The 27,872-nt window shown below is 35.3% G+C and overlaps 2 protein-coding genes across 2 annotated transcripts in view; one reads left to right on the plus strand and one right to left on the minus strand.

Moving 5' to 3' along the window:
• The window catches only part of LOC138331336 (pre-mRNA-processing-splicing factor 8), a 38,042-nt gene extending 17,882 nt beyond the window's left edge, over window positions 1-20,160 (plus strand). Inside the window, exons 16-41 of the mRNA XM_069278878.1 lie at window positions 193-309; window positions 452-705; window positions 906-1,032; window positions 1,288-1,480; window positions 1,882-2,069; window positions 2,457-2,621; window positions 2,881-2,954; window positions 3,332-3,478; window positions 3,977-4,187; window positions 4,715-5,166; window positions 5,667-5,759; window positions 6,132-6,267; window positions 6,835-7,004; window positions 7,474-7,603; window positions 7,980-8,126; window positions 8,758-8,918; window positions 12,851-13,042; window positions 13,552-13,789; window positions 14,324-14,452; window positions 14,843-15,031; window positions 15,485-15,583; window positions 15,968-16,161; window positions 16,632-17,013; window positions 17,548-17,688; window positions 18,230-18,572; window positions 18,865-20,160. Coding sequence (XP_069134979.1) covers window positions 193-309; window positions 452-705; window positions 906-1,032; window positions 1,288-1,480; window positions 1,882-2,069; window positions 2,457-2,621; window positions 2,881-2,954; window positions 3,332-3,478; window positions 3,977-4,187; window positions 4,715-5,166; window positions 5,667-5,759; window positions 6,132-6,267; window positions 6,835-7,004; window positions 7,474-7,603; window positions 7,980-8,126; window positions 8,758-8,918; window positions 12,851-13,042; window positions 13,552-13,789; window positions 14,324-14,452; window positions 14,843-15,031; window positions 15,485-15,583; window positions 15,968-16,161; window positions 16,632-17,013; window positions 17,548-17,688; window positions 18,230-18,572; window positions 18,865-19,019 — 4,827 coding nt within the window. The 3' untranslated portion in view covers window positions 19,020-20,160. The remainder of the gene's footprint in view (window positions 1-192; window positions 310-451; window positions 706-905; window positions 1,033-1,287; window positions 1,481-1,881; window positions 2,070-2,456; window positions 2,622-2,880; window positions 2,955-3,331; window positions 3,479-3,976; window positions 4,188-4,714; window positions 5,167-5,666; window positions 5,760-6,131; window positions 6,268-6,834; window positions 7,005-7,473; window positions 7,604-7,979; window positions 8,127-8,757; window positions 8,919-12,850; window positions 13,043-13,551; window positions 13,790-14,323; window positions 14,453-14,842; window positions 15,032-15,484; window positions 15,584-15,967; window positions 16,162-16,631; window positions 17,014-17,547; window positions 17,689-18,229; window positions 18,573-18,864) is intronic.
• A 564-nt stretch (window positions 20,161-20,724) lies between these two features.
• Window positions 20,725-27,705, minus strand: LOC138331337 (coiled-coil domain-containing protein 92-like). The gene is made up of 4 exons (XM_069278879.1): window positions 27,558-27,705; window positions 25,788-25,953; window positions 25,300-25,347; window positions 20,725-24,363 (listed from the first exon to the last, which is right to left on the minus strand). Exons 2-4 carry the CDS (start codon window positions 25,912-25,914, stop codon window positions 23,609-23,611), a joined length of 930 nt encoding a protein of 309 aa, XP_069134980.1. The 5' UTR covers window positions 25,915-25,953; window positions 27,558-27,705; the 3' UTR covers window positions 20,725-23,608.
• Window positions 27,706-27,872: the final 167 nt, after the last annotated feature.

Raw genomic sequence — 27,872 nt, forward strand, 5'->3', positions numbered from 1 at the left:
TGTTAAGGCAGGTTTACCCATGGTTTTTTTTTCATGTAAAAAACAAACAAATTTGAAGTGATAGATTTTCTAAATTTCAAGTGCATGCAAAACGTTTTTCATGTGTGAAAATAATTAACATACAATTATGGTGTGTTACATCCAAATGTTTGTATTATTGTGAAATTTTAATTTAGAATTCTTCATTGACAGGTTCCTGGTCTGCCAATCCCCATTGAGAACATGATTCTGCGGTATGTGAAGGCCAAGGCTGATTGGTGGACGAACACGGCCCATTACAACCGTGAACGAATCAGGCGAGGCGCTACAGTAAGTACTAGCATATAAATCATAGCTCTTGTTAAAGATAAAGCAGATGCATAGGTCTAAATTTCAAAAAAGAGGTATGCATATAAGGAAGGAAGCTCTAAGAAGTCTTGTGTAACAAGTTGTCCCATTATTTTGTCTTTAGGTGGACAAGACTGTGTGTAAGAAGAACTTGGGTCGCCTGACACGACTGTATCTGAAGGCCGAGCAGGAGAGACAACACAACTACCTGAAGGACGGACCCTACATCACGGCCGAGGAAGCTGTGGCCATCTACACTACCACTGTTCACTGGCTGGAGAGTCGCCGCTTCTCGCCCATTCCATTCCCGCCTCTCTCCTACAAACACGACACCAAGCTTCTCATTCTGGCATTGGAGAGGCTGAAGGAAGCTTACAGGTAAGGTGTTTCTGTCTGCTGTAGATAATATCACTATACCAATTATATTGACACTTGCTTAAGCAGTCTACCTAAAAAGTTGTAATTGTGAAAGCCATATTTATAGACAATGTTGGGGCTAGCCAACACATTTATAGGGATATTCAACAGGTTATCTGGTTAAAAATAGACTTCTGTATTGTCTGATGTTTTTTCTACAGTGTGAAGAGTCGACTGAACCAGTCACAAAGAGAGGAACTTGGACTTATAGAACAGGCGTATGACAATCCTCACGAAGCATTGTCTCGTATCAAACGTCATCTACTTACTCAGCGAGCATTCAAGGAGGTAAGTACAATACTCAAGAAACTGTAGAAAGATTCCTACTAATTAGTGCTTGTTGGGAAGATATGTATTCCTGTATGTTATAGGTGTAAGGACCTGTTGCATTTATGGACCTTTGTTGAAGGTCGGTATTGAGTTTATGGACTTTTGTCGTAGGTCGATATTGAGTGTTTATGGACCTTTGTTGTAGGTCGATATTGAGTGTTTATGGACCTTTGTTGTAGGTCGATATTGAGTGTTTATGGACCTTTGTTTTAGGTTGGTATTGAGTTCATGGACCTGTACAGTCACCTCATCCCTGTATATGATGTTGAGCCACTGGAGAAGATCACTGATGCCTACTTAGACCAGTACTTGTGGTACGAGGCTGATAAACGTCGTCTGTTCCCGCCCTGGATCAAACCAGCCGACTCTGAACCACCACCACTTCTTACCTACAAATGGTGTCAGGGTGAGTATCAATATTACATCAATATCACATAGAGATATACAGGATAGGTGAAGTATAACAGTGGTTAACTCATACACCCCTGAAATTTCATAATGGACTGGTCTAGACTTTGATTTAGGATTGTCTAAATGCATCTTCAGGGTTGAAATAGTTAACAAAGTAGGTACTGTGTGTATGTGATTAGAAATGACTTTCAGAACTTAAATGCTATGTTTCATTAAATAATGTAGGATTCTTTAATATTAAAGTGTCATTGTTTGTAAACAAACAAATGACTCTACAAAATCATAAGATTCATCCTTCATCTAATATCAAAGTAGTATTTGTGTCAGAAATTTTTTTTTGAAAAATATATTAGATAAATGTTTGTAAGTCAATATTTATTTATTTCTGGTGTCTAGGAATCAACAACCTGCAGGATGTCTGGGACACCAGTGAAGGCGAGTGTAATGTCATGATGGAGTCCCACTACGAGAAGATGTACGAAAAGATAGATCTGACATTACTCAACAGATTGTTACGTCTGATTGTCGACCACAACATTGCTGATTACATGACGGCTAAAAACAATGTGGTCATCAACTATAAGGTAGGCTTTTAAACAAGCAAGCATTGCCAGGGTTTTTGTTAACTTTCAAAGTAAACTTTTCGTCAAAATTTGTCCAATAAAAAAATTTCGTACAATGATGAAACGATTCGTTTCTTTATGAAAGGCCAAAACATGAATGTCCGTCCAGTATTTAACCCCACACAAGCTTGTAGAGGACAAAATGTTTATAACAGTAATTTTATTCCCAGTCGCTGTTCCTTTAAAATATCTGTAATATGTGTATCAAACTATGCCTATAATGAAGTGATTTCATTGGTTCTAGATCTCAGAGGTTGTTATAACCATGTTTTTCTGTATGTCGGAGCAAATGTTAGATGTTACATGTTATACCTCGGCCATTGTTATATAAACTTGCATATTTTACAGGATATGAACCACACTAACGCCTATGGTATAATCCGAGGACTCCAGTTTGCTTCCTTCATCGTACAGTATTATGGCCTAGTACTGGACCTGTTGGTGCTGGGTCTACATCGGGCTAGTGAGATGGCTGGCCCACCCCAGCTACCTAACGACTTTCTCACCTTCCAGGTAAAGTAATCTTGTGTAATGACAGTGGATCTCTTTGATTCACCAGGTTCCGGTTTTCTTCCACCCAAAGACCCCTCACGCCTTTACTTCCAGGCCATCAGAGTGTTTTTAACTGATTTTGAATTTGTAAGTGCTGGTTATAATTGCTATACTGTATAGAATTAATGCAATAATATTTTTGTACAATGTCTGCCATGGAATGAACTAAAACATCATTACCTCTAAAATATGTTTACAATTAAATTCTGTTGTGTCTTAGGATGTAAATACAGAGGCTGCTCATCCCATACGACTGTACTCACGCTACATTGACAGAATACATATATTCTTCAGGTAAGTCTGGACTCTGCTTATTATACTGGTATCCTTGTTTTTCCAAAATTCTTTTCGATGTCTTCTCATTAACCAAGAGGCCAAGAACCGTGATAGTGGGACTGTAGTTTGCCAAGAATTTCTGTCTGAGACTAGAACTACACAGTCAAAATATTAGTAGGATGATAGCCAAATAAACTTATTTTCAACAAGTATCCTATAACTAAGACAATAAAAAAGACATTGCCTCTATTTAGATGTTAAACCAATCTGGTTGCACAGCTTGAGAAACACCACTTTATCTTTGGCCAGATTTAGTGATTAATTTTAATGAATTACACTTTACTTTTGTCAGGTTTAGTGATAAATATTGATAAACAACGCTTTATTCTTGACAGGTTTTCCGCCGAGGAAGCTCGTGACCTGATCCAGAGATACCTCACTGAACATCCCGACCCCAACAATGAAAACATTGTGGGATACAACAACAAAAAGTGCTGGCCGCGAGACTCCAGAATGAGGCTTATGAAACACGATGTTAACTTGTAAGTCAATTTTGAGTTATTATTGATAGTACTGTTTAATTGGCAATAATATTTCTTTTAAAATGCTTCCAATACAGATACATTAGGTTCACTCTTAATGATTCAATAAACAATGAGATGTAGTTATAGTAGAAAAAAGAAGTTAGTGTAGTTATTTTGCATTTAATCTCAGATTGGTAAATATTCAGAAATTGAAAGAACAAAATACTCGGGAAAAAGATGCAACTTTCTTTTGTGTGGGATTCACAAATTTGGCGATCCAAATAAATTTGCAAAAGTTTATATATCCGCAAGTTAATGTCTGCATTACTTATATGGATATGAATTTCCATTCAAGTTTTAAAATCTTAAATGTTAATCTTTACAAACTTATTTTGAAATGGAAATCGCAAAATTTTGCAGTGGCAAAAGAAAATCAGTTTACATTAACAAGCGATCTAAGACAACTGTAGCTTACTCAGGGTTGCTATGACGACTCCGATCATTTTATTGTTATAGAGGGCGTGCTGTGTTCTGGGACATAAAGAACCGTTTGCCGAGATCAGTAACGACTATCTTGTGGGATAACAGCTTTGTATCAGTGTACAGTAAAGACAACCCCAACCTTCTGTTCAACATGTCTGGGTTTGAGTGTCGTATCCTACCCAAGTGTCGTACAACACATGAGGAATTCACACACAGAGATGGAGTCTGGAATCTCCAGAATGAGGTCAGCTTACTGCACATAAAGATCCACTAGTGACTCAAGCTCTTATTATTGCAATGTTTGGGTAGACGCTTAAGTTTTGCCTCTAAAAGCTATACTGTAATTGTGGAGATTTTTTTTTGAGGGGGGGGGAACCTTCCCGCATATTATAAAAATCCATAAGAGTTGCCGCTCTTGATTTCTGCTTGATCGAGATTCTTACACTGTATGACTATAGAATCTGAATACACATCATAAGATCATACGCCTATGGCTGTCATTAATTAATTTTATTACGCCTTCATATTCTGATCATTTTGACATGTTTTGTCATCACACAACTGACGCAAGACAGGTCATCGGTCTTTTGTTTCCTTTTATCTAATAATCAGATTTTGAAGCAGGGGGAAAGTCTTCACCTTTTGTTTACTCATCAAGGTTTTGTCTTGGTTTATCAGATGGTGGGTTATCTAAATCACCTGTTGTCCATTTTCTTTCCCTAAACATAATTTTCTAGAAGAAGTCTTTATTTATGATTGATTGTACTGTAGGTGACGAAGGAGAGGACAGCTCAATGTTTCCTGAGAGTGGACGATGAATCTATGTCTCGTTTCCACAACCGTGTGCGTCAGATTCTCATGGCATCGGGATCGACAACATTCACAAAGATTGTCAACAAATGGAATACAGCACTTATTGGTTTAATGACTTATTTCCGTGAGGCCGTTGTCAACACTCAAGAGTTACTGGACCTTCTTGTTAAATGTGAAAACAAAATCCAAACTCGTATTAAGATTGGACTGAACTCTAAAATGCCCAGTCGTTTCCCCCCTGTGGTATTTTATACACCTAAAGAGCTCGGAGGACTGGGGATGTTGTCCATGGGTCACGTACTCATCCCACAGTCAGATCTCCGATGGTCAAAACAGACAGATGTTGGCATTACTCATTTCCGTTCTGGTATGAGTCATGATGAAGATCAGCTTATTCCTAATTTATACAGGTAAATCCTTTACTGCTTATTCCTGATTTATACAGGTAAATCCTTACGGCTTATTTAATTATGATTTATACAGGTAAATCCTTAATATTGCTTATTCCTAATTTATACAGGTAAATCCTTACTGCTTATTTAATTATGATGTAAAAGTGTTAGATGGAAAATTCTTCAAGTACAAGCAAAAAATTAAAAAGTTTCATGTCCATGGTATCAGAGTTTCAGGAAGTAAGTATGTGAGCACTTAATATCTTACAGGTATATTTCCAAATTTACAAACAAAATCGCTTGTTTGCTCTAACTTTAAAATCCTGAAATCTGATGGACAAAAAATCAAACTGGAATGGCCTTATTCTAAATTTATAAATGCAATTTCTTTAATATGGCTTCAAAATCATGCTATGCTAGCAACAACCATCTGACAGATTCCATTAATTAACGAGTGCTTGACTATGTTTGAACACATGTGATAGATTTCATTAATTAGAGAACATTTGTTTGAACAGATATGTGATGCCATGGGAGAGTGAATTTATCGACTCCCAGAGAGTGTGGGCCGAGTACACGCTGAAAAGACAAGAGGCCAACGCACAAAACAGGTTAGTTTATCTTAAAATACTTAGTAGTTAGTTCCTTTGTTGTTTTATCAGGACCAAAAATATGAATTGTGAAAATTTGATCTTGTGCTCCGAAGTAATTATTATAATTTTGATGCAAAGGTTGGACTTCTATTATATGGAATATTCATCTTAAATCCAGCTGCATCTGAAAACAAATTTCATAATATAGTAAGAAACTTGGTGACACCCTGGTGAATATACCCCACGACTAGAGAAAATTTCTCTTTAGCTCGATCGGTTGAGCATCAGACTAGTAATTCAAAAGTCTCGAGTTCAATCCCTGACGGAGACAGTGATTAAATCTGGGTAAAATCCTACACTCTGCTACAAACTGAAGTTTGTCTGTTGTAGACGTTTGACATTGGAGGATTTGGAGGACAGTTGGGACCGTGGTATTCCCCGAATCAATACCTTATTCCAGAAGGATCGACACACACTGGCTTACGACAAGGGCTGGCGGGTTCGAACAGAATTTAAAGCCTTCCAGGTATGGTCTTAAATACAAACAAAAATATTGCACAACAGATGCTACATGCTTGGAAAGCTTGGAAATTGTTTTAAGAAAGAAAAAAACTTATATCACATAATCTTGCTGCCACACAGTGACTTTTCCTATGCAATAAATTTTACCGGGTACATTAATTAGTGTAATTTTCATTGCCTGTATATATGTAGGAAATCCCTTTTGATGTCATGGTATAAACAATATCAGGAAACACTTTAGGATACTATTAATACTAGGCAGGCAGCTTCACCAGTTAATGTAGACCTACTTAGCTCCATGGATGATTAAATTTAGAATATATATTGTAACCAATTAGATTTCTTGAAAATACACCACCACAAAAAAAATGTTTGAATTGCAAAGCTAACACATGTACAGTTTTTACACTGTAAATTGCAAATTTGAATCGCTGTTACAAAAATGTTAGGCATGAAAACAAGTTGCCACGGTTATTTGGTGAAAAGAATGTTGGCTATCTACAGGTCTTACAAACAAAAACATACCAAGTTGTTGCTTCTGTCTCTTCATAGATATATTTCTCCTTTCTAGGTCCTGAAGCAGAATCCTTTCTGGTGGACACATCAGCGACATGACGGTAAATTGTGGAACTTGAACAATTACCGGACGGACATGATTCAGGCCCTCGGCGGTGTTGAGGGAATTCTGGAGCACACTCTCTTCAAAGGCACTTACTTCCCTACCTGGGAAGGTCTTTTCTGGTACGTACTGAGAAAGGACACATTATGTTACCCATATCTGTCTATACTTGTTCTATCAAGTTTGACATCATACAACATTTGAAAAGGTGGAAGAAATGGGAAGAAATATGAATATGGGCAATTATTATAAGGGAATACTTTTTGAGAATATCAAGAGGCCTGATATGCAAAATGTTTTTGCATGATTAAGCGCTTAGTTCTTTGAACTCTGTCAGAAGAGAGCTTTTCTGCTTTCAAATAGCTCTTGTTTTAAAAACAGAAAATTATTTCATAAAACTTCAAAATTGTTGTTTGTTATTAAAAGTATGGAATAAGTCAGTGATTACTGGGTATACATCTTGTAGTGAGTTAAATGAGAACTGCAAAACATTTATTATTCATTGTCTGTGTGATTGTTATGTAAGCAGAAATCTATTTGACTATGTTACTGGTTATCTTGGTGAATGTATTTATGATTTATTTGTTACAGGGAGAAAGCCAGTGGATTCGAGGAGTCAATGAAGTACAAGAAATTAACAAATGCCCAAAGATCTGGTCTGAACCAAATTCCAAATCGTCGCTTCACACTTTGGTGGTCTCCAACTATCAACAGGGCTAATGTAAGAGACATCCTGATTTACATGCTAGATGTCATTCCTACATGTGGTGTTAAATGAAATAGAAACTGTCTGAAGGATTATTCATTCAATATCCTTACTAATGAAGAAGAAATTTACACTTGCAAGAAATTAGTAGTACAAGGAAATACAGTCAATCCTGTCCATAAAGACCACCTAAAGGATGGAGAAAAAATAATATTTATAGCGAAGATATTTTTAAACCTTGCAAATTGTGTTTAAATTGACCATTTTGGATCCTCAGAAACTGGACTTATTAAGCAGGTGGTCTTTATACAGAGGTTGTCACTAAGACATGTTTTACTGTATATATATTTTTAAATCTTTGATCATCTGTATGTAATCTTTTCTTCATCAGGTGTACGTAGGTTTCCAGGTACAGTTAGATTTGACCGGAATCTTCATGCACGGAAAGATCCCCACTCTGAAGATCTCATTGATCCAGATCTTCCGTGCCCATTTGTGGCAGAAGATCCACGAGAGCGTCGTCATGGATCTTTGTCAGGTAACCATCACTGCATAAATCGAATAGAATTTCAAGGTTATACAACGTTATACATAAATCTTGGAAAAATTTAAAATTGTGTAAATGATACTCATGTATAGTATTGTTTTATAATAGGTAAATTTTCAGTCTGGAAATGACCTTGTATTTTCTTTTGACCTTGAACTTTATTTTCCTTCCTATTTTCTGATGGATTCAGATATCAACTCTTTCACCCTTGAAATTTAATAATGGGCTGGTCTAGTCTTTGATTTAGACGAGCCTAAGTGCATTTTCAGGGGTGATTGAGTTAAGAGCCAACTTTTGAGAAATGCTTTTAAGTTTTGTCTTTTAGGTCCTATTACTTGACCCATTAAATAATAGAAATTGTACATCTTCTCAATTAAGCATAATCATCTGCTAATTGTCATGCTTGCTATAATCGAAATACTATAGCGATTTCTTCTGATTGAACAATATTTATTCTAAACAAGTCATGTCAGATGTGATGTGAAACATCATAATATGACCTTTTTAAAACCTAGAGGGAAGGTTTTTCATATCAGTCGAGATATTTCTTCCATTTGCTGATAGGATCAATCACATCCCTGATACTCTATGTCTATGACTGATTTTCTGTGTTTGTTTCCAGGTATTTGACCAGGAGCTGGACGCCCTGGAAATCGAGACAGTACAGAAAGAGACCATACATCCGCGCAAGTCCTACAAGATGAACAGTTCCTGTGCTGACATCCTCCTGTTCGCAGCTTACAAGTGGAACATGTCCAAACCGTCACTCCTAGCAGACTCTAAGTACGTAACTTTTACATGCTCATCTTACCCAATTCTTGAGGTTAGCTAGCACAATAATTTTGTAACGACTTAATGCTTGGATCTTAAAAGTGTATACTTTCCATAAAGTCTAAACTTCGATAATATACATATATAGAATTATATATTTATTATATGTTTTACATATTTAAAGTGAATAGTCGGGCAAAGGAAACCAGTCTAAATGCGTTCTTTGGCCTTCCAAAAGTCATTGTATACCATAATGATGGTCAAGTTCTGCTTACGGTGTCCAGTTTTGACCATTGAAATTTTGGGGAAGCCCCGTGTAAATTTAGCACAGTTCTAAATATAAATTCTCCAAACTCTTTGAAAACGAGGCTGCGTGGAAATGTCAACATGGACATGTGTTTCTCAGTCGTGTCGGTTTCGTTTCGTGTGATAAACCACTAATGCGGTATGCAAATTGTTGTTTTGAGATGATACATTTGATGCAAATGAAGTATTCTTACATTAATGACAATGCTTTGTAATCATTTTTCGATAAAAGCATCTTGTACATGGAAATCGACACAAATATTCGGCCGATGCAGAGATGGGGCCCCGGCAAGGGGCAATTATTGCAGCATAGCATTCGTCGTATTTTACATCAACCGAATCATGAAGGTTCAATACAAATAATCGTAACATAATTTCCCATTTAAAACCACACGAAAACGTTCCATAGAACGTCCGTGCATGTAGCTGTCAAAGATGTGAAAATAAATTAGCTCATACATAGATATTTTACAAGTACAATATATGTGTTCAATTATTCGTGTAGTTTTTTTGCAGAGATATTTAATTAAATTATCTATGTCTCTGGTTGGTTTTTTTTTTTGTAAACAATATTTGAGTTCTGGAGAGAGATGACATGAATGTCCAGCTGGAAGGAAAGAAACTTTTATGATGTATATGTATCGTACAATGTATATATGTAAACGTACATTCCATGTAGCTGCTATAGAATTACAACTAGGAAATTCTCTCAAACATTGATAGTATTTAATTCTTCACATTCATGTAGGCCTATGCTGTGAGAATTAACACATCATATATATTTCCAGAAAACATATAGGCCTACATGTATGTTACTTTCCTTTTCTGTTGTTTCCTGTTCTTTTTTGTGCTCTGGAGAAAAAGATGATTGGGTTGAAGAAAAGTAATTAATTAAGAGAAATGTGTACCACAGTACTTTGTCTGTAGCCGAGGGGTTCTATACTGTTTTAATAGTCCAGTAATTAATAATTAAATTGAAAATTTCAAAATTAAGATGAAATTGTAAATTCCATTTTTGAATGAAGTGGTTCCCCTCCTTTGAGAGTACAGTGTGTATACCCTTTTTGGTTTTTAGGAATAATACCTGAATAGGAACCTGAAATAACATGACAATCAATCAGGTATGTTTGTGTTGGGGGGTGGGGGTGGGGGCTAAAATACAGAAGAATCATGAGGTTGGGAAGTTGTAACTTGAGTGGGGGGTTGAAATATAGAAGAAATAGCTACAGATAACTGGAAGTGGAAGGGTGCTTTATCATTGATCTGGTCATTGTATATTTGGGGTTTACATGGCTTTTTTTTTTGGTTATTTAGTCTCATTGATTTTGGAGCAACTTTGAATCCATATGGTACTGTATATCTTTCTTTTTTCCATGTGAAGCTATTTCTTCTGTATTTCACCCTCTGCCCAAGTCACAACTTCCCAATAGGTACCACTTTTTTGTTTAGAACTCAAATCAAAGACAGATGTACATAGTACTACATACTACATTTTAGTCTATGTGTTTGTAATCACTGTTACTACAGTATTAATACATAAATGGTCTATGTACAAGTTACACATAGACAATAAATGTGAAATTTGGTTCAGACAAAAAGATTTTTAACATTTCAGATAACTTGCTAGTTTTATGGTTTTATTTATATGTTGAGTCTACTCTCTTGTAAAGTGGAATTTAGATATCCTAAGACAATGTTATCTATATTGCTATATGTAAAAAAAAATCCTTATATTTTAAAAGTAATTGAAAAGCTATCTCACAAGCCCTGACAAACAAATGGGCAGGCATATGGATGCAAGAATTATAATCACTGGATCTAGAGGACTAATATAAACAAATATTTCTACAAAGTTAAACAATGAAAAAGTATTGCATCATAATTTTATTTAATGATTACAATTGAAAGGAACATTTAATAAATTAATACTGTTTAAATGTTCTGTTCATGATCTTCTAGGTCCATATTGGAAAAGTTTACTTTCAAGAGCACTCAAATCAACATTCTTCAGTCTTCATATGATGCTAATTGTATGTATATGTATACATACACTTGTATACAGGTCCAAGGGATGAACTTTCTGTATTCATGTCACTATGCATGCATGGTGCCTGAAAAAAAGAACCAGCAATTTTTTATATCTGTTGAATATGACAAAAATTGAAATGATCAATTTCAAATATATATAAATGAATAAATGTAGGTTCATTCTACAGGTTTTTTTTTATTTTAGAGAAAACATTTTATAAGTTGTGAATGTGTCACTGATGCATTTGATAGAATCAAATATTGTTTCAAAAAAGATACAAAATTCATTATCTATAGTTCCAACAAAAATTCAGAATAATTATAAATGATACATGGCTGCAGTACATTTCAACTCTGTAAAGTTTGTCATATACACATGAACCAGGTACAGTTGTAATAAATATACAAACACTATTTATTATTATGACCAGAAATAATATTGTATGTGTCCTCCAAATATATCTAAAGAACAAGCTAAAACCTACATGTACATATGTATATGTGTATATCAGAACATATACAATACAATTTTACCAATTAACCTACAATGTAAATCCTATATACAATGTATGTGTATAACACTACCAGAACATGTACAGAACAAAAATTTACAAATTAAAAATCTATAAATATAAACATCAGAACTGTATGAATTGACCGGTAGCATACAGGGCATTCATTACCCCTAAAGAGGCCCCACTAAAGAACCGCTATTTACCCCAGGGTTACGTTTTACGCGATTGGGGAACAGGTATGAAACATGTGACCATATGTGACCACTCATTTATGAAAAAATACTGCTAGGGACTATTTACATAATGATCAAAATACGAAGACTCACTCACTATCAGCTGAGCAGGGAGTACCGGGTAGTAGGCCTAGGTACGTACAGTAGCGGTTCGGAGCCGCGTGCTCGTTTGAACTGTTCTCTTCACTATAACAAGTTGTATTAACACTCTCCATGCGTCGTAATGTTTACCGAGTCAGTTGTTGGGATTGTCGCTGCTCCATTGCCTTTCCTTTCGCATTTTAGGTGAGTCAGTTGGTTGTTTTGGCGGAAACATTTTGGTTCAAAACTACGGTAGCCATGTTTTGTTTATACGGAGAGTGGTGGGTGTTGCGCATGCGTTAAGATTGAACTGCACTCTTAGCCGTCCGGGAGGACTTTTAGGATTCCCATAGATATTATTATTTTCTTCGCATGTACAGCGATTTTGACGGAAAGTTTTATTTTTCTAATTCATAAGAAATTATACCGGATATATTAATACCATTTTTACCGATTTTACAGTCACTTGCCCGACTATTCGCTTTAATGAGTGTTCATTTTTGGTGTCGAGTCTATACTTTTACTTTGAGCCAACTCCAACTGTGCATGAAAGAGTTGCTTTTCCTATTAAATTACTATTACTGTGATAGAGTTATACGAACCTTTTACAAATCAAATAATAAAGTATACCTGTCAGTGCTATCACTCTCCATATCAAATGTACGTTATATAGAGTATTGAATTTCAATACAGAGTTTGTTGTCACATGCCTGGGAGTTTCTTTCGTGTGTGATGCAACGAAACTCGGTGTTTGGTGAAGTAAATTGGTTTTGTGTTGTAGAGATGTGATGGACAACACTACTACACAGAAGTACTGGCTAGATATACAACTCCGTTGGGGAGACTACGACTCGCATGACATAGAACGCTACACCCGAGCGAAGTTCCTCGACTACACCACAGACAACATGAGTATCTATCCCTCTCCCACTGGTCTGCTCATAGGTATCGACTTGGCTTATAACCTACACAGGTAAGGAACTCGGTAATCAGCTAATTGAATCTTCGGTTGTCTCTTTAGTTAGCTGGAGACCAGGACTGAACATTTAACATCCTTGTCAATCACACATGTTGCACACAGACGATAAGTGCTGGAATTTTGGGTCAGTGTTGGAAAATTTCGTACTAGATTTTTGCAAAAAAGTTTGAATTTACCTTTTATTGTATTATACTTTTAAAGTTACATAAAATGTCACCTTGATGCCTGGAGTGCAGGAGCTATCTATGTAGGTTTTCAATATGAAAATATTGCATAACTAATGTTAAATTATATTAATTAAGTGCTTGAAAAATGCTGGAAATGTGTTTGAATTTTTGCTATGAAAAATATGTACCAAACATGTCACAAGGTTAACGTAATATAGATTCATATTTAGATTTTTCATCATCTTCCATAGTTGATCACCACAAGTACTCACTTTCTGGTACTAATTTGTACTACCTATGTATGTTGTAATATGGTTTCTGTGTTATATATTTCAGTGCCTATGGTAACTGGTTCCCTGGCTGTAAGCCTCTGATTCAGTCGGCAATGGCCAAGATTATGAAGGCCAACCCTGCATTGTATGTATTGAGAGAACGCATCAGGAAAGGTCTACAGCTGTACTCATCCGAGCCTACTGAACCTTATCTATCTTCTCAGAACTATGGCGAGCTCTTCTCCAATCAGATCATCTGGTTTGTGGACGACACAAATGTCTACAGGGTCACTATCCACAAGGTGAGTTCTCATTCAATGTCACAGAATACTCAGAGGTCATATTTCATAGGTCAGAGTGCACATTTTAAGGAGAAGTTTAGAGGTCAAATTTTACTGTGTGGTTGGAGGTCATATTTAAAAGGACATCCTCGTCAATGTAAGACAGATGTCACATTTCATAGAGGTCAAAGTTTACTGAGTAGTTGGAGGTCATATTTAACAGAAGGTCAGCAATCATATTTGTTAGTGTTGCAATGCATAGGTCATTAAAGGTCAAAGCTTTACATTACATAGGTTAGAGGTCATAATTTACCAGCGATCCGAGGTTACCTTTCACAGCAGGTCAAATGACATTAGATAAGGTCATAGGTCATATTCCATAAATATGAACATAGATTATATTTCACAGATAATTATGTAAAGTAGAAATATGGAAAGTCATTGATATAGATGAATAATGAAATTTGAAATTTGATCTAATACAAACTATTTAATTGTTGCATCATGATCGGAGAGTTTCAGATATGAAGGTAGCATTTGTCTTTATTATTGCAGACGTTTGAGGGAAATCTGACTACCAAGCCCATCAACGGTGCCATCTTCATCTTCAACCCTCGTACTGGTCAGCTTTTCCTGAAGATCATCCACACGTCTGTGTGGGCTGGTCAGAAACGTCTCGGACAGGTACGGCTGTATGATCTTCTCACAGAAATCTATACTCTTTTACATTTGGTCCCCTTCCTTATAGTATCATATTTGATCCCCATCTCTGTAAGTGACCCCCCTTTTAGGCATGAATTGCTCTTGCATGAAATTAAATGCAGACTAAAAATTTGGCTTTATTTTACTGTTTTCTTTTGCAAATTAATTTATGACTTACTATGTGAATAATTTATGAAAGGCTAGTACAAATTTTGTTTATTAAGAGCCCCCTTATTTGTTTCAATTTGTCAAGAACAATACTATATAAAAAAGAAATGACGATAGAACTTAGATTCTAAGAAATATTAGCTTAAGTGAATTCAAATTAATTATATGAATTTTCTACATAAAATAGTATAATTAATTAAACAGTTGGCCAAATGGAAGACAGCAGAAGAAGTGGCCGCTTTGATCCGTTCCCTGCCAGTGGAGGAACAACCCAAACAGATCATTGTCACCAGGAAAGGAATGTTGGATCCTCTCGAGGTGCATCTCCTCGACTTCCCCAACATCGTCATCAAGGGCAGTGAACTCCAACTTCCATTCCAGGCCTGTCTCAAGGTAATATCTAAATTCATTGACAATGTAGTTATATCAATTAGGTAGACCAGTTGAGAGAAAGAAAATGAAAGAAACTGTGAAACTTAACCAACAGTAAATCAATACAACTAAGTCTGGTTATAGCAAAATAATGTTTGATACAGTTATCTCTGTAGAATGAACATGGATACCATGTTTTAAATTCTTTGTAGCTATGCTGTTTATGAAAAAGAAATAGTATTACACTATAAACACATTGTCTTTTATGGAGATGTGTAACACAATCTACTGTCAACCTGTGTATAAAGATCATCTAAAGCTCGAGGAAAAAATGGTCTTTATAGCCAAGTAGTCTTTATACACAGGTAACATTGTGCTATTATTGGCTATTGAGACCCAAAGAAAGTGGTCTTATTAGCTGGTGGTCTTAATACAGAGGTTTTCACTAAGGCAGATTTCACTGTTCTTTTGTAGGTGGAAAAGTTTGGCGACCTGATCCTGAAGGCGACTGAGCCACAGATGGTCCTGTTTAATCTCTACGACGACTGGCTCAAAACCATTTCATCATACACGGTATGTTTATCACATTATCTCCTTCCTTAGACCTTTATTGTGTGTCATGACATTTTCTTTCAATGGATGTGTGTGACATTGATACTTGTTGGTAAAATGGAGTTGAAGGCAAAAAGGAGTTGTTGGTAAAATGGAGTTGTAGGTAAAATGGAGTTGTCGTTCTGGACCTTGATTTTGCCCGAACTTTCTAGAAATTAATATAAATGTGTTTCTTATATTCCAAAAATATAATGTGGTAAAGTAAATGAATTCTATTGATCCATTGAATAAGTTACACTATCAAGTGTCCCATTATAAAATGATTGACGAGTAATGGGTGAAATCATGGAATTACTTTCTTATATAAGTCTGCAAATGTGAGGGAAATATTATATATGTTTATAGGCCTTCTCTCGTTTGATCTTGATCTTGCGAGCGTTGCACGTCAACAATGACAGGACAAAGATCGTACTAAAACCTGATAAAACAACAATAACGGAACAACATCATATCTGGCCGACACTTTCTGACGAGGAGTGGATGAAAATAGAAATGCAGCTCAAGGATCTTATCCTGGCTGACTACGGCAAGAAAAATAAGTAAGTTGATCTCCTTGCCGACTATGGCAAGCTTTATAAGTTTGTTTTGTCCATTTTCAATAACAGAAATGAAAATGTTCGTCCTGTTGGTAGCGTAAAGATTATTTTAGCTAGAAAAAAAGTGAAATCCTCCCTGCAGACTTAGTGCCTTCAATATAAAGGCAGAATCATGTTAGAGACATCTGTGTAAATGTTTCATTGTCAGTTTGTGATATAAACTTATCCATCCCTGAAAATTCATAATGGATTAGACTAGCCTTTGATTTAGAAGAGCCTTATTGTGTCTGTAGGGTTGAATAAGAAAAACTTGTTTATTTCAATGTCAATGTGTGACTCTTACTCATTCACCCCTGAAATTTCATAATGGACTGGTCTAGTCTTTGATTAAAAAGAGTCTAAATGTGTCATCAGGGGTGGATGAGTTAAAACTTTTCATTTTTTATATATGTCATTAACTTTATTCATTTCAGCGTCAATGTGGCATCCCTAACACAGTCAGAAATCCGTGACATCATTCTTGGTATGGAGATATCCGCCCCATCAGCTCAACGTCAACAAATCGCAGAGATTGAGAAACAAACCAAAGAACAATCCCAGCTCACAGCAACCACCACAAGAACTGTAAACAAACATGGTGATGAAATCATCACCTCGACCACCAGTAACTACGAGACATCGACGTTTGCCTCTAAGACAGAGTGGCGAGTTCGTGCTATCTCCGCGACCAATTTGCATCTGCGTACAAACCATATCTATGTGTCATCAGATGATATCAAGGAGACTGGGTATACTTACATCTTACCCAAGAATGTCCTCAAAAAGTTCATCATTATCTCCGATCTCAGAGCTCAGGTATAACTTATTCTATTATATCAGATTTATAACATGTTGAAAAAAATCTGATTGTTCTTGTTTCAGAAAGCCATGTTAATATGACAAAGATGATATATTTGAGATTAATATATCATTAGAATCCATGTAATTTGACAAATTCATGTACCATGTGAATGTTTGTGTTGGACTAAGGCTTCGATTGGTGATGAAATGACGTCGAAAGATGACCTCCCGCGCTAACGTCATTTCAGCAGGAAGATTGCAAAAAGTGACGTTCCATCACCACTGGAAATACTAGTCCCACACAAACATAACCAGGTATTATGTGGTACGTGAATTAGATTGAAGGCTGAATGGTGAATTTATGAATTCACAACACAATCTGTCTGTATTATGTAATGTTGATAAAGTTTGAATTGAGTTGTGGTATTGTAGATCTTTAGAAATAGATCTTTGAGAATATTGTGCTGTGATATCGGGTATGGTTAGCCAAGGTGTTTGAATACAGAAGAGTTTCTGAGGAACATTTTGTATATTTCTGATTAATTCCAGATTGCCGGCTACCTGTATGGAGTTAGTCCCCCTGACAACCCTCAAGTGAAGGAGATTAGATGTATTGTGCTTCCACCACAGTGGGGAACTCACCAGACCGTCCATCTGCCTAACATCCTTCCCGAGTCAGAGTACCTCAAGGTACGTAGTAACAAAGCAGTGTATACTTGTGTAGATGTACATGCTGGGTCTTTTTTGCTGACATTTTGGTTGCCATGGTAACCAGGTCCTAATAACTAATTCCTTAACAAAAGAATGCCCTCAGGGAAGCAATATGGAAGTTCTGTATGTTTTCTGTTCAAAAATTTTGCTTTCCAGGTAAAATTGATAAAACATTAATATTTTTTAAACTTTATATTATTTCAAGGTACTTTGGACATAAATGAATCATTTAAAAGTTCATACCTGATAAGTTTTGTGAAATTAATTAATCTGAGCAACTCTGTCATTGCATATTATGGAATTATCTCCCTTATAGGTAGGTGTTCATTGTGACATCATTATTTTGTGAGCAAAACTTTTTTTTTCCTGGAAAGAATGATGTTAAGCTCGTAAACACATGACATCATAATCAATACCTACTCACAAGGGCAGATAACTCTGTAATATAAAATACAGAATAAAGATTACTGGCTGCTAATCTGATGTAAGAATAGACAAACTATATTCAATGTGTTTACAGGAGATGGAGCCCCTGGGTTGGATCCATACCCAGCCTAACGAGTTACCACAGCTGTCGCCACAGGACATCACTACACACGCTAAGGTGATGGCGGACAATCCGGCTTGGGACGGCGAGAAAACCGTCATTATAACCTGCAGCTTTACACCAGGCTCATGTTCACTGACGGCCTACAAACTCACTCCCACCGGATGTGAATGGGGTCGTCAGAACACTGACACCGGCAACAACCCCAAGGGTTATCTCCCCTCCCACTATGAACGTGTGCAGATGCTTCTGTCTGATCGATTCCTTGGATTCTTCATGACACCATCGCAGAGCTCCTGGAATTACAATTTCATGGGTAAGGGTTAATTAACTAGAATGAAACAATCACAGAACTGATGGAATTAAATCTTCATGGATAAGGGCTAACAATTTACTTAAAATATTTTAGCTTAAAGTTCAAATTCTTGTAATAAGCAATGGTAGGGAAACAAATTGTGTTGCCTAAAGATTTAACTCAATCTTTCCTCATATTTCATAATGGACTGGTCTAGTCTTTGATTTAGAAGAGCTTAAATGTGTCTTTAGGGGTGAATATGCTAAATGTCTGTTTCAAGTATTAAACCAATCCCTTTCTTGACATTCTCCAGGTGTTCGTCACGACCCCAACATGAAGTATGAATTACAGTTATCAAACCCCAAGGAATTTTACCACGAGGTTCATCGTCCATCTCACTTCCTCAATTTCTCCTCGATGGAAGAAGGGGAGCTTGGCAGTTCTGATCGAGAGGATTTATTTATGTGAGAACACAGAGGATATTTATAGTCATTGTGAGACAGACGGAAGATGTGTTTATGTGGACAGTCCATATTTGTGTGGTCATTGACTCATTGTGACCTGTTGAATTCACACAAAGAACCAAATAAGATTGAAATTATAACGAACTCATCCAAACTATTTATAAGAGAAAACTTGGATGTTGACAACTTTACATTGATCAATATATATAGATATGTGTGTTTTTACAACCTATTAGTATCCTCTCACAGGAATCTGAAATATTCACACATTTGTACAACTGTATCCTTGTGCAGGAAATAGTAGCTTTCATATTCTGTGAATGTAATGCAAACTTAATACATTGTATAGTATTCAAAATCTTTTAGAAATTTTGTCATATATAGATTTTGATTATATGAAAATTGTATATTAAAATCTTAAGATTTTGTCATCATGTTGAAGAGTGGATGAGTGATTAGAATGTTTAATTTCATTTAATGAAAGAATTTTGTGTGTGTATCATTATGTGTGTAAGTAGAAACTTAATTACTACTCTCTGTAAATAATTTATATGTAAATACTATTTCAAAAGTCAGAATTTCCTTCAAAGTCAGATGACGATATAATCACCATCACAAAACATTCGATCCTTGAGGAGCAGAAATTGTTCCTCTGATTACTGTAAACTAATTTTCTTTTGTGGCTACTACATTTCACAATTTTCATTTTTTTTTAAACTTGCAAAGATTTACAACAATGTTAAATTAAATGACAATTCTTATCAGTATAAATGATGTAGATATCAGTTTGTGAAGAGAAACATTTTCAAATTTACTTTGATTGTGAACTTTGCGAAAATTTCACACACAAAAGGAAGTTGGTAGATGTATGTGTAAAGAACCTGAGAATGTGTTTGTTGGGTCTTCTTCAGTCAGTATGATCTTTGGGATCAGTGAAATGGATCAAAGCAAGTGACAAGAATTCGGATATTTTTGTTTGTATCAATATAAAATTTCATTAACTAAAGGTGATAACTTTTTTTGATTCATGCTATGGTCACAATTTTGTTTTGTAAATATTTCTTTGGAAATCATGTCATTTACTTGTAGAATTCATAATACCATTTCCATCTGGTTCATTAAAACAGAATCACTTCAGTACATCAGCTCTTTGTTGTATTTTTTTTCTTCCTCTGGGAAAAGGGAACAGAATTAGTATAAACTCCGACTCTTTCCCGGGGGCAGGAGTGGCGGAGACCAATAGGGGAAATAGAGGTAAATTCTTCAAATTGCCACTAGTCATAAAGTTCTGCATGAAGTGTAACAAAATTTAGCTTAAAGCATTCTTCCGGAAAAGGCAGTAGAGTTTGTATAAATAAAGCTCTGACCCAAGGAAGCAGGAGGGATGGGGCCCAATAGGGGGAAATAGATGAAATTACTTTACATCGCTATATGTCATGAAGTTTTGTATGGATTGTAACCAAATTTGGTTCGAAACATCCTTGGAGCAAATGGACCGAAGTTTGTTTAAATCTTGGCTCTGACCCCTTGGCACTAAAGGGGTGGCGGCTAAAAAGAATCCCTATCCGGTCCTAAAGATGCTACCCTCCAAGGTTAAATTCCGGCCAGTGGTTTCCAAGAAGTTGATTCATATATGAATTGCTGATGGACGAAAGGATGCTTGATGCCATGGTATGACTTTAAACCAGTGAATTAACACAACAAATAAGAAAAGTTTTATCAGTTTTATTTGTCTATGTTGATCACAACTTGTGAGATATTTGTTTAAAGAAACATGTCAATATATTAAAATGATATTTAATATATCATCACTCTCATTTTAATCACCACTACAGAACTGTGAACATGTGTACACCCAGAAATCAGCCATCTCTTGTAGAAGCTTAAATTAAAACTTGGACGGATAAACGCTACTTAATCACAGAAAGGTCATACCCTGTATAGATATGATGTTCAACTCAATGAGCAAAGGTATCTTCATGGTTATTTTTAAAAAAAATCAGAAGATTTGAATTGAATAATAATTTCCTTATAAATTGAATAAAACCTTATAATACTAGACATATTTCGCTTCTAAGCAACACTGACTGGATTATGCTTCTGAAAATCTGTTTCAAAATATTTCTATATTTAAAACTAAAAAAAAAAAAATAACAACTTAAGAGATTCAATATATTTTGGCAATGATTTTTTTTTGACTATTACATAGTCATTTTGATTTGGGATTCTGAAATGGATCAATATTGCATTTAATTGGTTAATTCTTCCTTTCATTCACACACAAGACCCTGACCATCTATAAAAGAGTTATTTCTCATCATTAAGTACAAAAACAACATTCAATGTCATTTACACAAAACATTACATACTTCATACTAAGCGTTTAAGATTTCCAAGCACAGAATACCTTAAACATTTAATTGTTAAATATCAAGCACTTTGAAGATATGAACTGCCTGTCACCCCCTAAAACACAATGAGCCCCACCCACCCTGTCCCCAATCCCTCCTAGGATCTAGAAAAAACAGCCCCTGTCCCTCTCTCCTGTCCAACATAATAAGCTACAGTTCATCGGTGTCATTCTAATGTAAAATCAGCTCTGTGAGATAGTTTTCACCGTATCACTATGGCTTAATATTGCTGAGATCAAATCAGAGAAATTTTGACAGGATTTAGAGACACATCAAATTTGTTCAGAGGGCTCTACATACCTTTACTGAATGTATCTATATTCTTCTGTAGCCTTCAAATGATTTTTGGGGTAAAAATATTTGTTCTTTGTCCAACAAAAGAATATAAAACTCAATTTCCTGTTTTATAAATGTGTACAATAAAAACAATAACAGTTTCTTCACAATAAACATTTCCTATTAAACAAAAGCAGGAATTCAATAAAACAGATGTATGATTCATGAAGATCTCATTTCAAAAATAAATTTGATATTTGTTTACATTTCTGGTGAATAGTTCAAATAATCTGTACATATAAACATGGAAAACTTACAGAAGAGGTTTTTGTTTAAAATAAAGTAAATTAAATTAAAGTACCGTATCAGTCTTTTCTAAACACACATATCACAGTATAAAAGTATAAAGAAAACATTGATATAAAACATTCTAGACAGTAATTATCTGTAAAGTTATCACACTAACATACCACAGGTAAACAAACAACTTACATCGCATTCTATACATGTAAACAAACGACACACTGAATTGCACAGAAACACATTGACCTAGAAAACCAGGAAGGAATACTGGATGGCCTTAATATATATTTCAAATCTCATCAAATGACAAATGCCAAAATCTGAGTTTACAACCCCTAATTTGAACAATCTTGGAAGCTAGTAAAACCAACTTTCTTTTGCGCACATGATTTATTTACACGAATTTCTTGATCCAAGTAATTCTGTGAATGTTCATCTCCGCAAATTAATATATAAACATCAATAACATTATAAGGAATTTCCATTCAATCTTTAAATCTGTGGATGTCAATCTTCACAAACTTTTTAAAATGGAAATCACAAAAATTTAGTAGCTGCAACAGAAAGTTGGTGTACAGTACTAAATGCAAATTTCAATTACAAAGATCTTTAAAACTGTATATCAAACACTTTAAGACAATTTTATGTAAACTAATTAAAGTTTCTATTTGAAATCCCAAAATTGAAAATCATGATTCAATCTGCTTTGCATAAAACTCAAATGTACATATATTGTGAGATACAAACAAAGTCAGAGTATATTGGTTGTGAATAATTTTACATCTTTTTTGAAGATATTTTGATCTATTAACCTAAATTTGTTCTGAAGTTTGTGAGAACAAATAAACCTGTGCCATTTTCTTTGTTTATCATTACACACACTAGGAATACATCTCAAGTATGATGTAAGTTATGAACACCACAATCACATGAAGAACATTGACGCTAACCAATCAGAATTCTTAATCTAAAAGTAAATTAAAAGACCCCTTTAAAAGGACCAACCAGATTCATCCAACTAATTCTGAAAGCCAATCACAAGACTTCTACTTATGGTGACAAACTGACCAATCAGAATCCTCTATCTATTGCTAAAAGCTAGGTAATCACAAAATATAAACAAAACATAATCTAATTTCAAACAAAATTAAATTTGTTATCATCAAAAAACTAGCAATATGAAAAAAATGTTGCCAAAATGTTTATATAATGTAAACATTAGAGTAACATACCAAAAAAACAAAAGATATTTTAACAAATTTTAGCTATATTCACCAGGTTGTTTTGAATTCTGGAAAGAACTGGAATCCATTTTTTTTTAAATTACAAATAGGACTAGTTAGTTTTTATGTGTCATGACAAAATCAAAATTCCAAATGGTATTTATATGATTAAGGTAAAAAATGTCAAAACAATACCAATCTATTTTCTTTCTTCCTATACAAGTTGGGAAAGTTTTTTTTTTCAAATGAAAGTGGAACTTCGATCCTCAAAAGTTCATTATTTTTGAAATTTACACGTCTAGTGACACTAGGCAAAATTAAACTTGTGAACAAGAAGTGTGGAAATTTGTGGCACTAACAATTAAAAGTTCATTGCAACATCAATTATACTCGCGGCTATGTGAATGTTGAGCCCACTTTGTGGATTCGGCCCCCGACACCTGATCCACGGCGAGGATTTCCCTGGTTTTCGTCCTGCCGTGTTTTGTGGTTGTTAGCTGCGGTGGAGGGACGGGAAGCTTACGTAGATAAACCTGTCGACCAGCACCCGCCTCCTCACGACTCCCTGACGACCTGATTGGAGGGAGAGGGTGACGAACATTACCTTTTATTTGGACATCAGAGTCTATTTCATCACTTAAGCGTAAAAATGGCTTCGCCAATTCAATTGGCGAATCTGATCGTGAAGAACTTGTTGATTTTCCAGAACTTGTTCTAACAGCTCGTTTTCCAAGTTCCTCGGGATCCACACTTGGCTTGCTGTGACGAATAATCCCGCGACGAGCACGGCCCGAGTACTGATCTCGAGACGGAGGTACTGGCACAATGTGTCCATCTGCAATAACCGTCTTTGTCACTGGCGTTGACTCCAGCTGAAGACGCTTTAGTTTGTGAAGTTCAGATGTCAGGTAAGCAATTTGATTTGATTTTGATTCGAGCTCTGCCTTATATTGATCAACTTCTTGTGTCTTTTTACGAGCTTCATCAAGGTGTTTCATTTTTTGTTTTTTAGCCAATAACTCAATATCTCGAACCACTTTGTCTTTTCTTTCTAGCTCCTTCTCTAATTTTGTATGAAGCTGCGATTTCTCTTCCACTTCTTTCTGTAGTTCCTGTACTTTTGTAGATGTAGCACCTGTAATGATAAGAAATTCCTTTAGCATTCCGAACACAAATACTGATACAGAATGTCATAAAGATGTGCTAACACTTTTAGGCTCCATGCACCAATTAACTTGAGTTGATATCAACGAGGATAATGTGAGCATCAAACAAGAGGCCCATAGAGCCTTTATCACCCACCTGGTTAATTCAGTAAATGTGACAATAACTCGATCACTTCACATAATAAACATTTATCTGACTTAGAATCTTGCAATTATGAATTCAATTAACAAGAAGCTGTCTGTTTCATTAATTAACAAAACTCTGTGGTCAGACAAGCCATTTATACAATTTTGAATTCTCACACAATATGGATGATACTTAATAAACTTGAGTGAAGATGCTATTTAAGTAATTTATGATATCAATCTACTGTACATTGAGCCTGTTAAGTTGCCCTCAAATATCACTTGAAATTACTGTTGAGAATTAGTTAAAGTTTTATGATCAATCATCAGTTTTGTGTATTAAAACCAAGAGATGATCGATTAAAATTGATTACATCACTTGCGTCCCACTGAAGACAGCGTACGTTTTTCAAGAAAAGAAAACTGTACAAACTTTCTTCTATGCGTGTTGAAATGTTCTCAGGTCGCTTAATTGTTTTCACAAATAAAATCATACTCCTCTGAACATTTACATTGCAACATAGTGCTTATAGATATGCTCTACAATTTGTTTCGACGCTTGATATTTGAAATTGTATGAGCGACAACACACAACATTAACATATTTCTTGCATGTTTTACTGATCGGCTGATTATGCACTACTTTCGTTTGTCGTGATGTCGGACTATTTCGACGAAATTTCATTACAGATTTCTTACTTGATTGTTGGTCAAACACCTCAAACCAACAATACTTGATAAACTTGATTAATCGCAACACCACTACTTGAAATACATACCAGTGTCATCTATGCCAAGACCTTGCATGTTTATCTGGAACGTTAAATCTGAAACAAACAAAAATCAAAACTGTAAACGATCATTAATTGTGAAGCGCAAAACACAACCACATTAAGTTCCCTCGTAAAGAAGTTTTAAGCATACCATAGTAACATTACTGATATGAGGATGGTGGGCTTAAAATTATGTCTTTGAATGTTACGTGATATTTTACATGCTAGCTAATCTTCGAAATGGGTCATAAAGAACATATATATTATGTCCTTTTCAACCAACCAAATCCTTTTGATATTGATACAACAGAAGAGGATTTTAAGAAATAATTAACATATATATTTCCCTAAAGGGCTCTCCCCTTGTTTTCTGTTTCTCAAGAATTTTTTGTCGATTACATGACAGCATAATCCCTCTGCTGTGACACTTTGAGTTAGCTACAAAAAAAAAAAAAAAAATTTTGTGTACTGCAGATTAAAATTGTTTTACCGACCTGAACACTTTTTCTGTAAATTTCTGATTTCTTCATGTAAAGCTTTTAACGTATTGGCATGCTCCTGTTGCATAAAGAGTATGGCACTCTCCATGTTACGCTTGTGGACAGCACTTTCTGTGGCCATGGTTGGTACTTTGGCAGTTTCTGTTGTACAATGCTTGATCTACAAAACATACAGAAGGGCAATGTTAACGTTATGTCATTACATACTTTTATAAGTGTTTGTGGATTTCAGGATTGGTTTGATTTTCAGACACCAAGTACCTCAATTCTGAGAATTTGGAAGTTCTTGCCAGGTTTGAGACTGTGTCTGGCCATGCATTTATCCGCTCCTCTTTACTGCAGTGATAGAATCAGTTCTATTTGAATATTTCTTAATTTTCAAATTCATGTGAATGCCACAACTATTTGTTTATGTTCTCTTGTATTTTTGCAAATCAAGAGTCTTTTCAAACCAGAAGAGGATTCACAATGTCTTTAAATTTTTGTGGAAGGCCCGAAATGAAAAAATTTCCTAAGCAATTAGAGTGACTGTCCTTCATCCATCCAAAAAACAGCAATTTCGCAAAAATTGCACAAAACTGTACAGGTGAGTTCTCAATTTTAAATCAATTTGATCATGTACATATCATCCACATGTAACTCTCACTTTTTGTCACATACAGCTATATCTTGAACCCCTTAGTGTTTGGTTTAATTAGGTTAATGTCATATAATGACGGGTTTGTTGGTGGAGGAAAGCTGAAGTACCCAGAGAAAAACCAACAACCTGCAGACAGTACCTGACAACTGCCCTACATGGGATTCAAACTCGCAACCAAGACGTAAAGGTTTTGTTGCAATACCTTTGGACACCCTCAATTCTGTGGCATTTCGGTCTTGTCAAAATTTAAGATTTTTCTTGTAATAATTGATGTCACAACATGCCTCATAATTTTTTCTTAATTTGGTGAAAAATACCACCTAGAATTATTTTCTTCAGAATTAGAATTTTGGAAAAATATGAATAATCTACTAAAAGATGCAAAGCGATGAAAAAGGAGCCCGAAACTCAACTGCAGCTTATTGTGGGGGAAAAACAAGGAGATTTTGTGGGGTGTTATGAAAAGTTATCAAATTCTAAGTGACTCCTGGGGTATCCAGAATAGCTGACAGGTATGCTGTAAACATATTTATGCGTGCCTCATGCTGGCTTGAGGAATTGTCAAGTATAATGAAGTGTCACAGCGATGTATATATGTCAGCATGGGAATCTGAATAGTGTACACTGTTTTTGGGACCTTGATCAGATGGCTTGAGCTACATAATATAATAACAAATTAAATGTTCTATTTTTTCGGGAAGTGATTAAATATCATCTTTCATGTAAATCAACAATTTATATGCTTGTCCTACAATTGTTTTGTAAAAGACTTTCTGTCTTACACCGCATATACCAGGCATGTCCGCAATGAAGATTTCAACTCGACTAGGCCTAGTTCGAACTCTGTGTTTTTACTGAAGTTTAATTTTGGAAATTCGAGCTGGTCCATCAATCCGTTTATTGACGAACTAGCCTAAACTGTGACAATTAGGTACGGTATCGTACTATTCCGTTCTTAACGATATCAATACTTTGTCGAAATTTCGATACTATTCGAAGTTATTACCTAAAAATATCGATCATTGTAAACAATGAAAATTACAAGACCGTCAAACTAGCAGTGAACTGGGAAAAAAATAATGCATTGTCACGGATTACAATAATTCCGAAAATGACATGCTTACCACACAAATATATAGCTTAATTAGTACATTTCCGAGAAATTTCCAACTACCAGCCTATAAGTCATGCTGTTAGAAGGCCCGACTAAAATATTTTTCTTGCATCACTGTCAGTTGCGGTCGATGGTAGATTTCCTTCGCTACAGGAATGCCAAAGGATCATGGGTAATTTGTTTATTTCCTTGAAATAAAAAAACCCAACTATATTCTTATATTTTCAAGTAAAATTATCTCTAGACCTACATAAGACAGATTTTATTATTTCTACAGTGTACTTGATGAAATGGGATATCTAATACATAAATTCACGATTCTCGA

The sequence above is a fragment of the Argopecten irradians genome, chromosome 9 (genome assembly GCF_041381155.1).
Source record: "Argopecten irradians isolate NY chromosome 9, Ai_NY, whole genome shotgun sequence".
Lineage (NCBI taxonomy): Eukaryota > Metazoa > Mollusca > Bivalvia > Pectinida > Pectinidae > Argopecten > Argopecten irradians.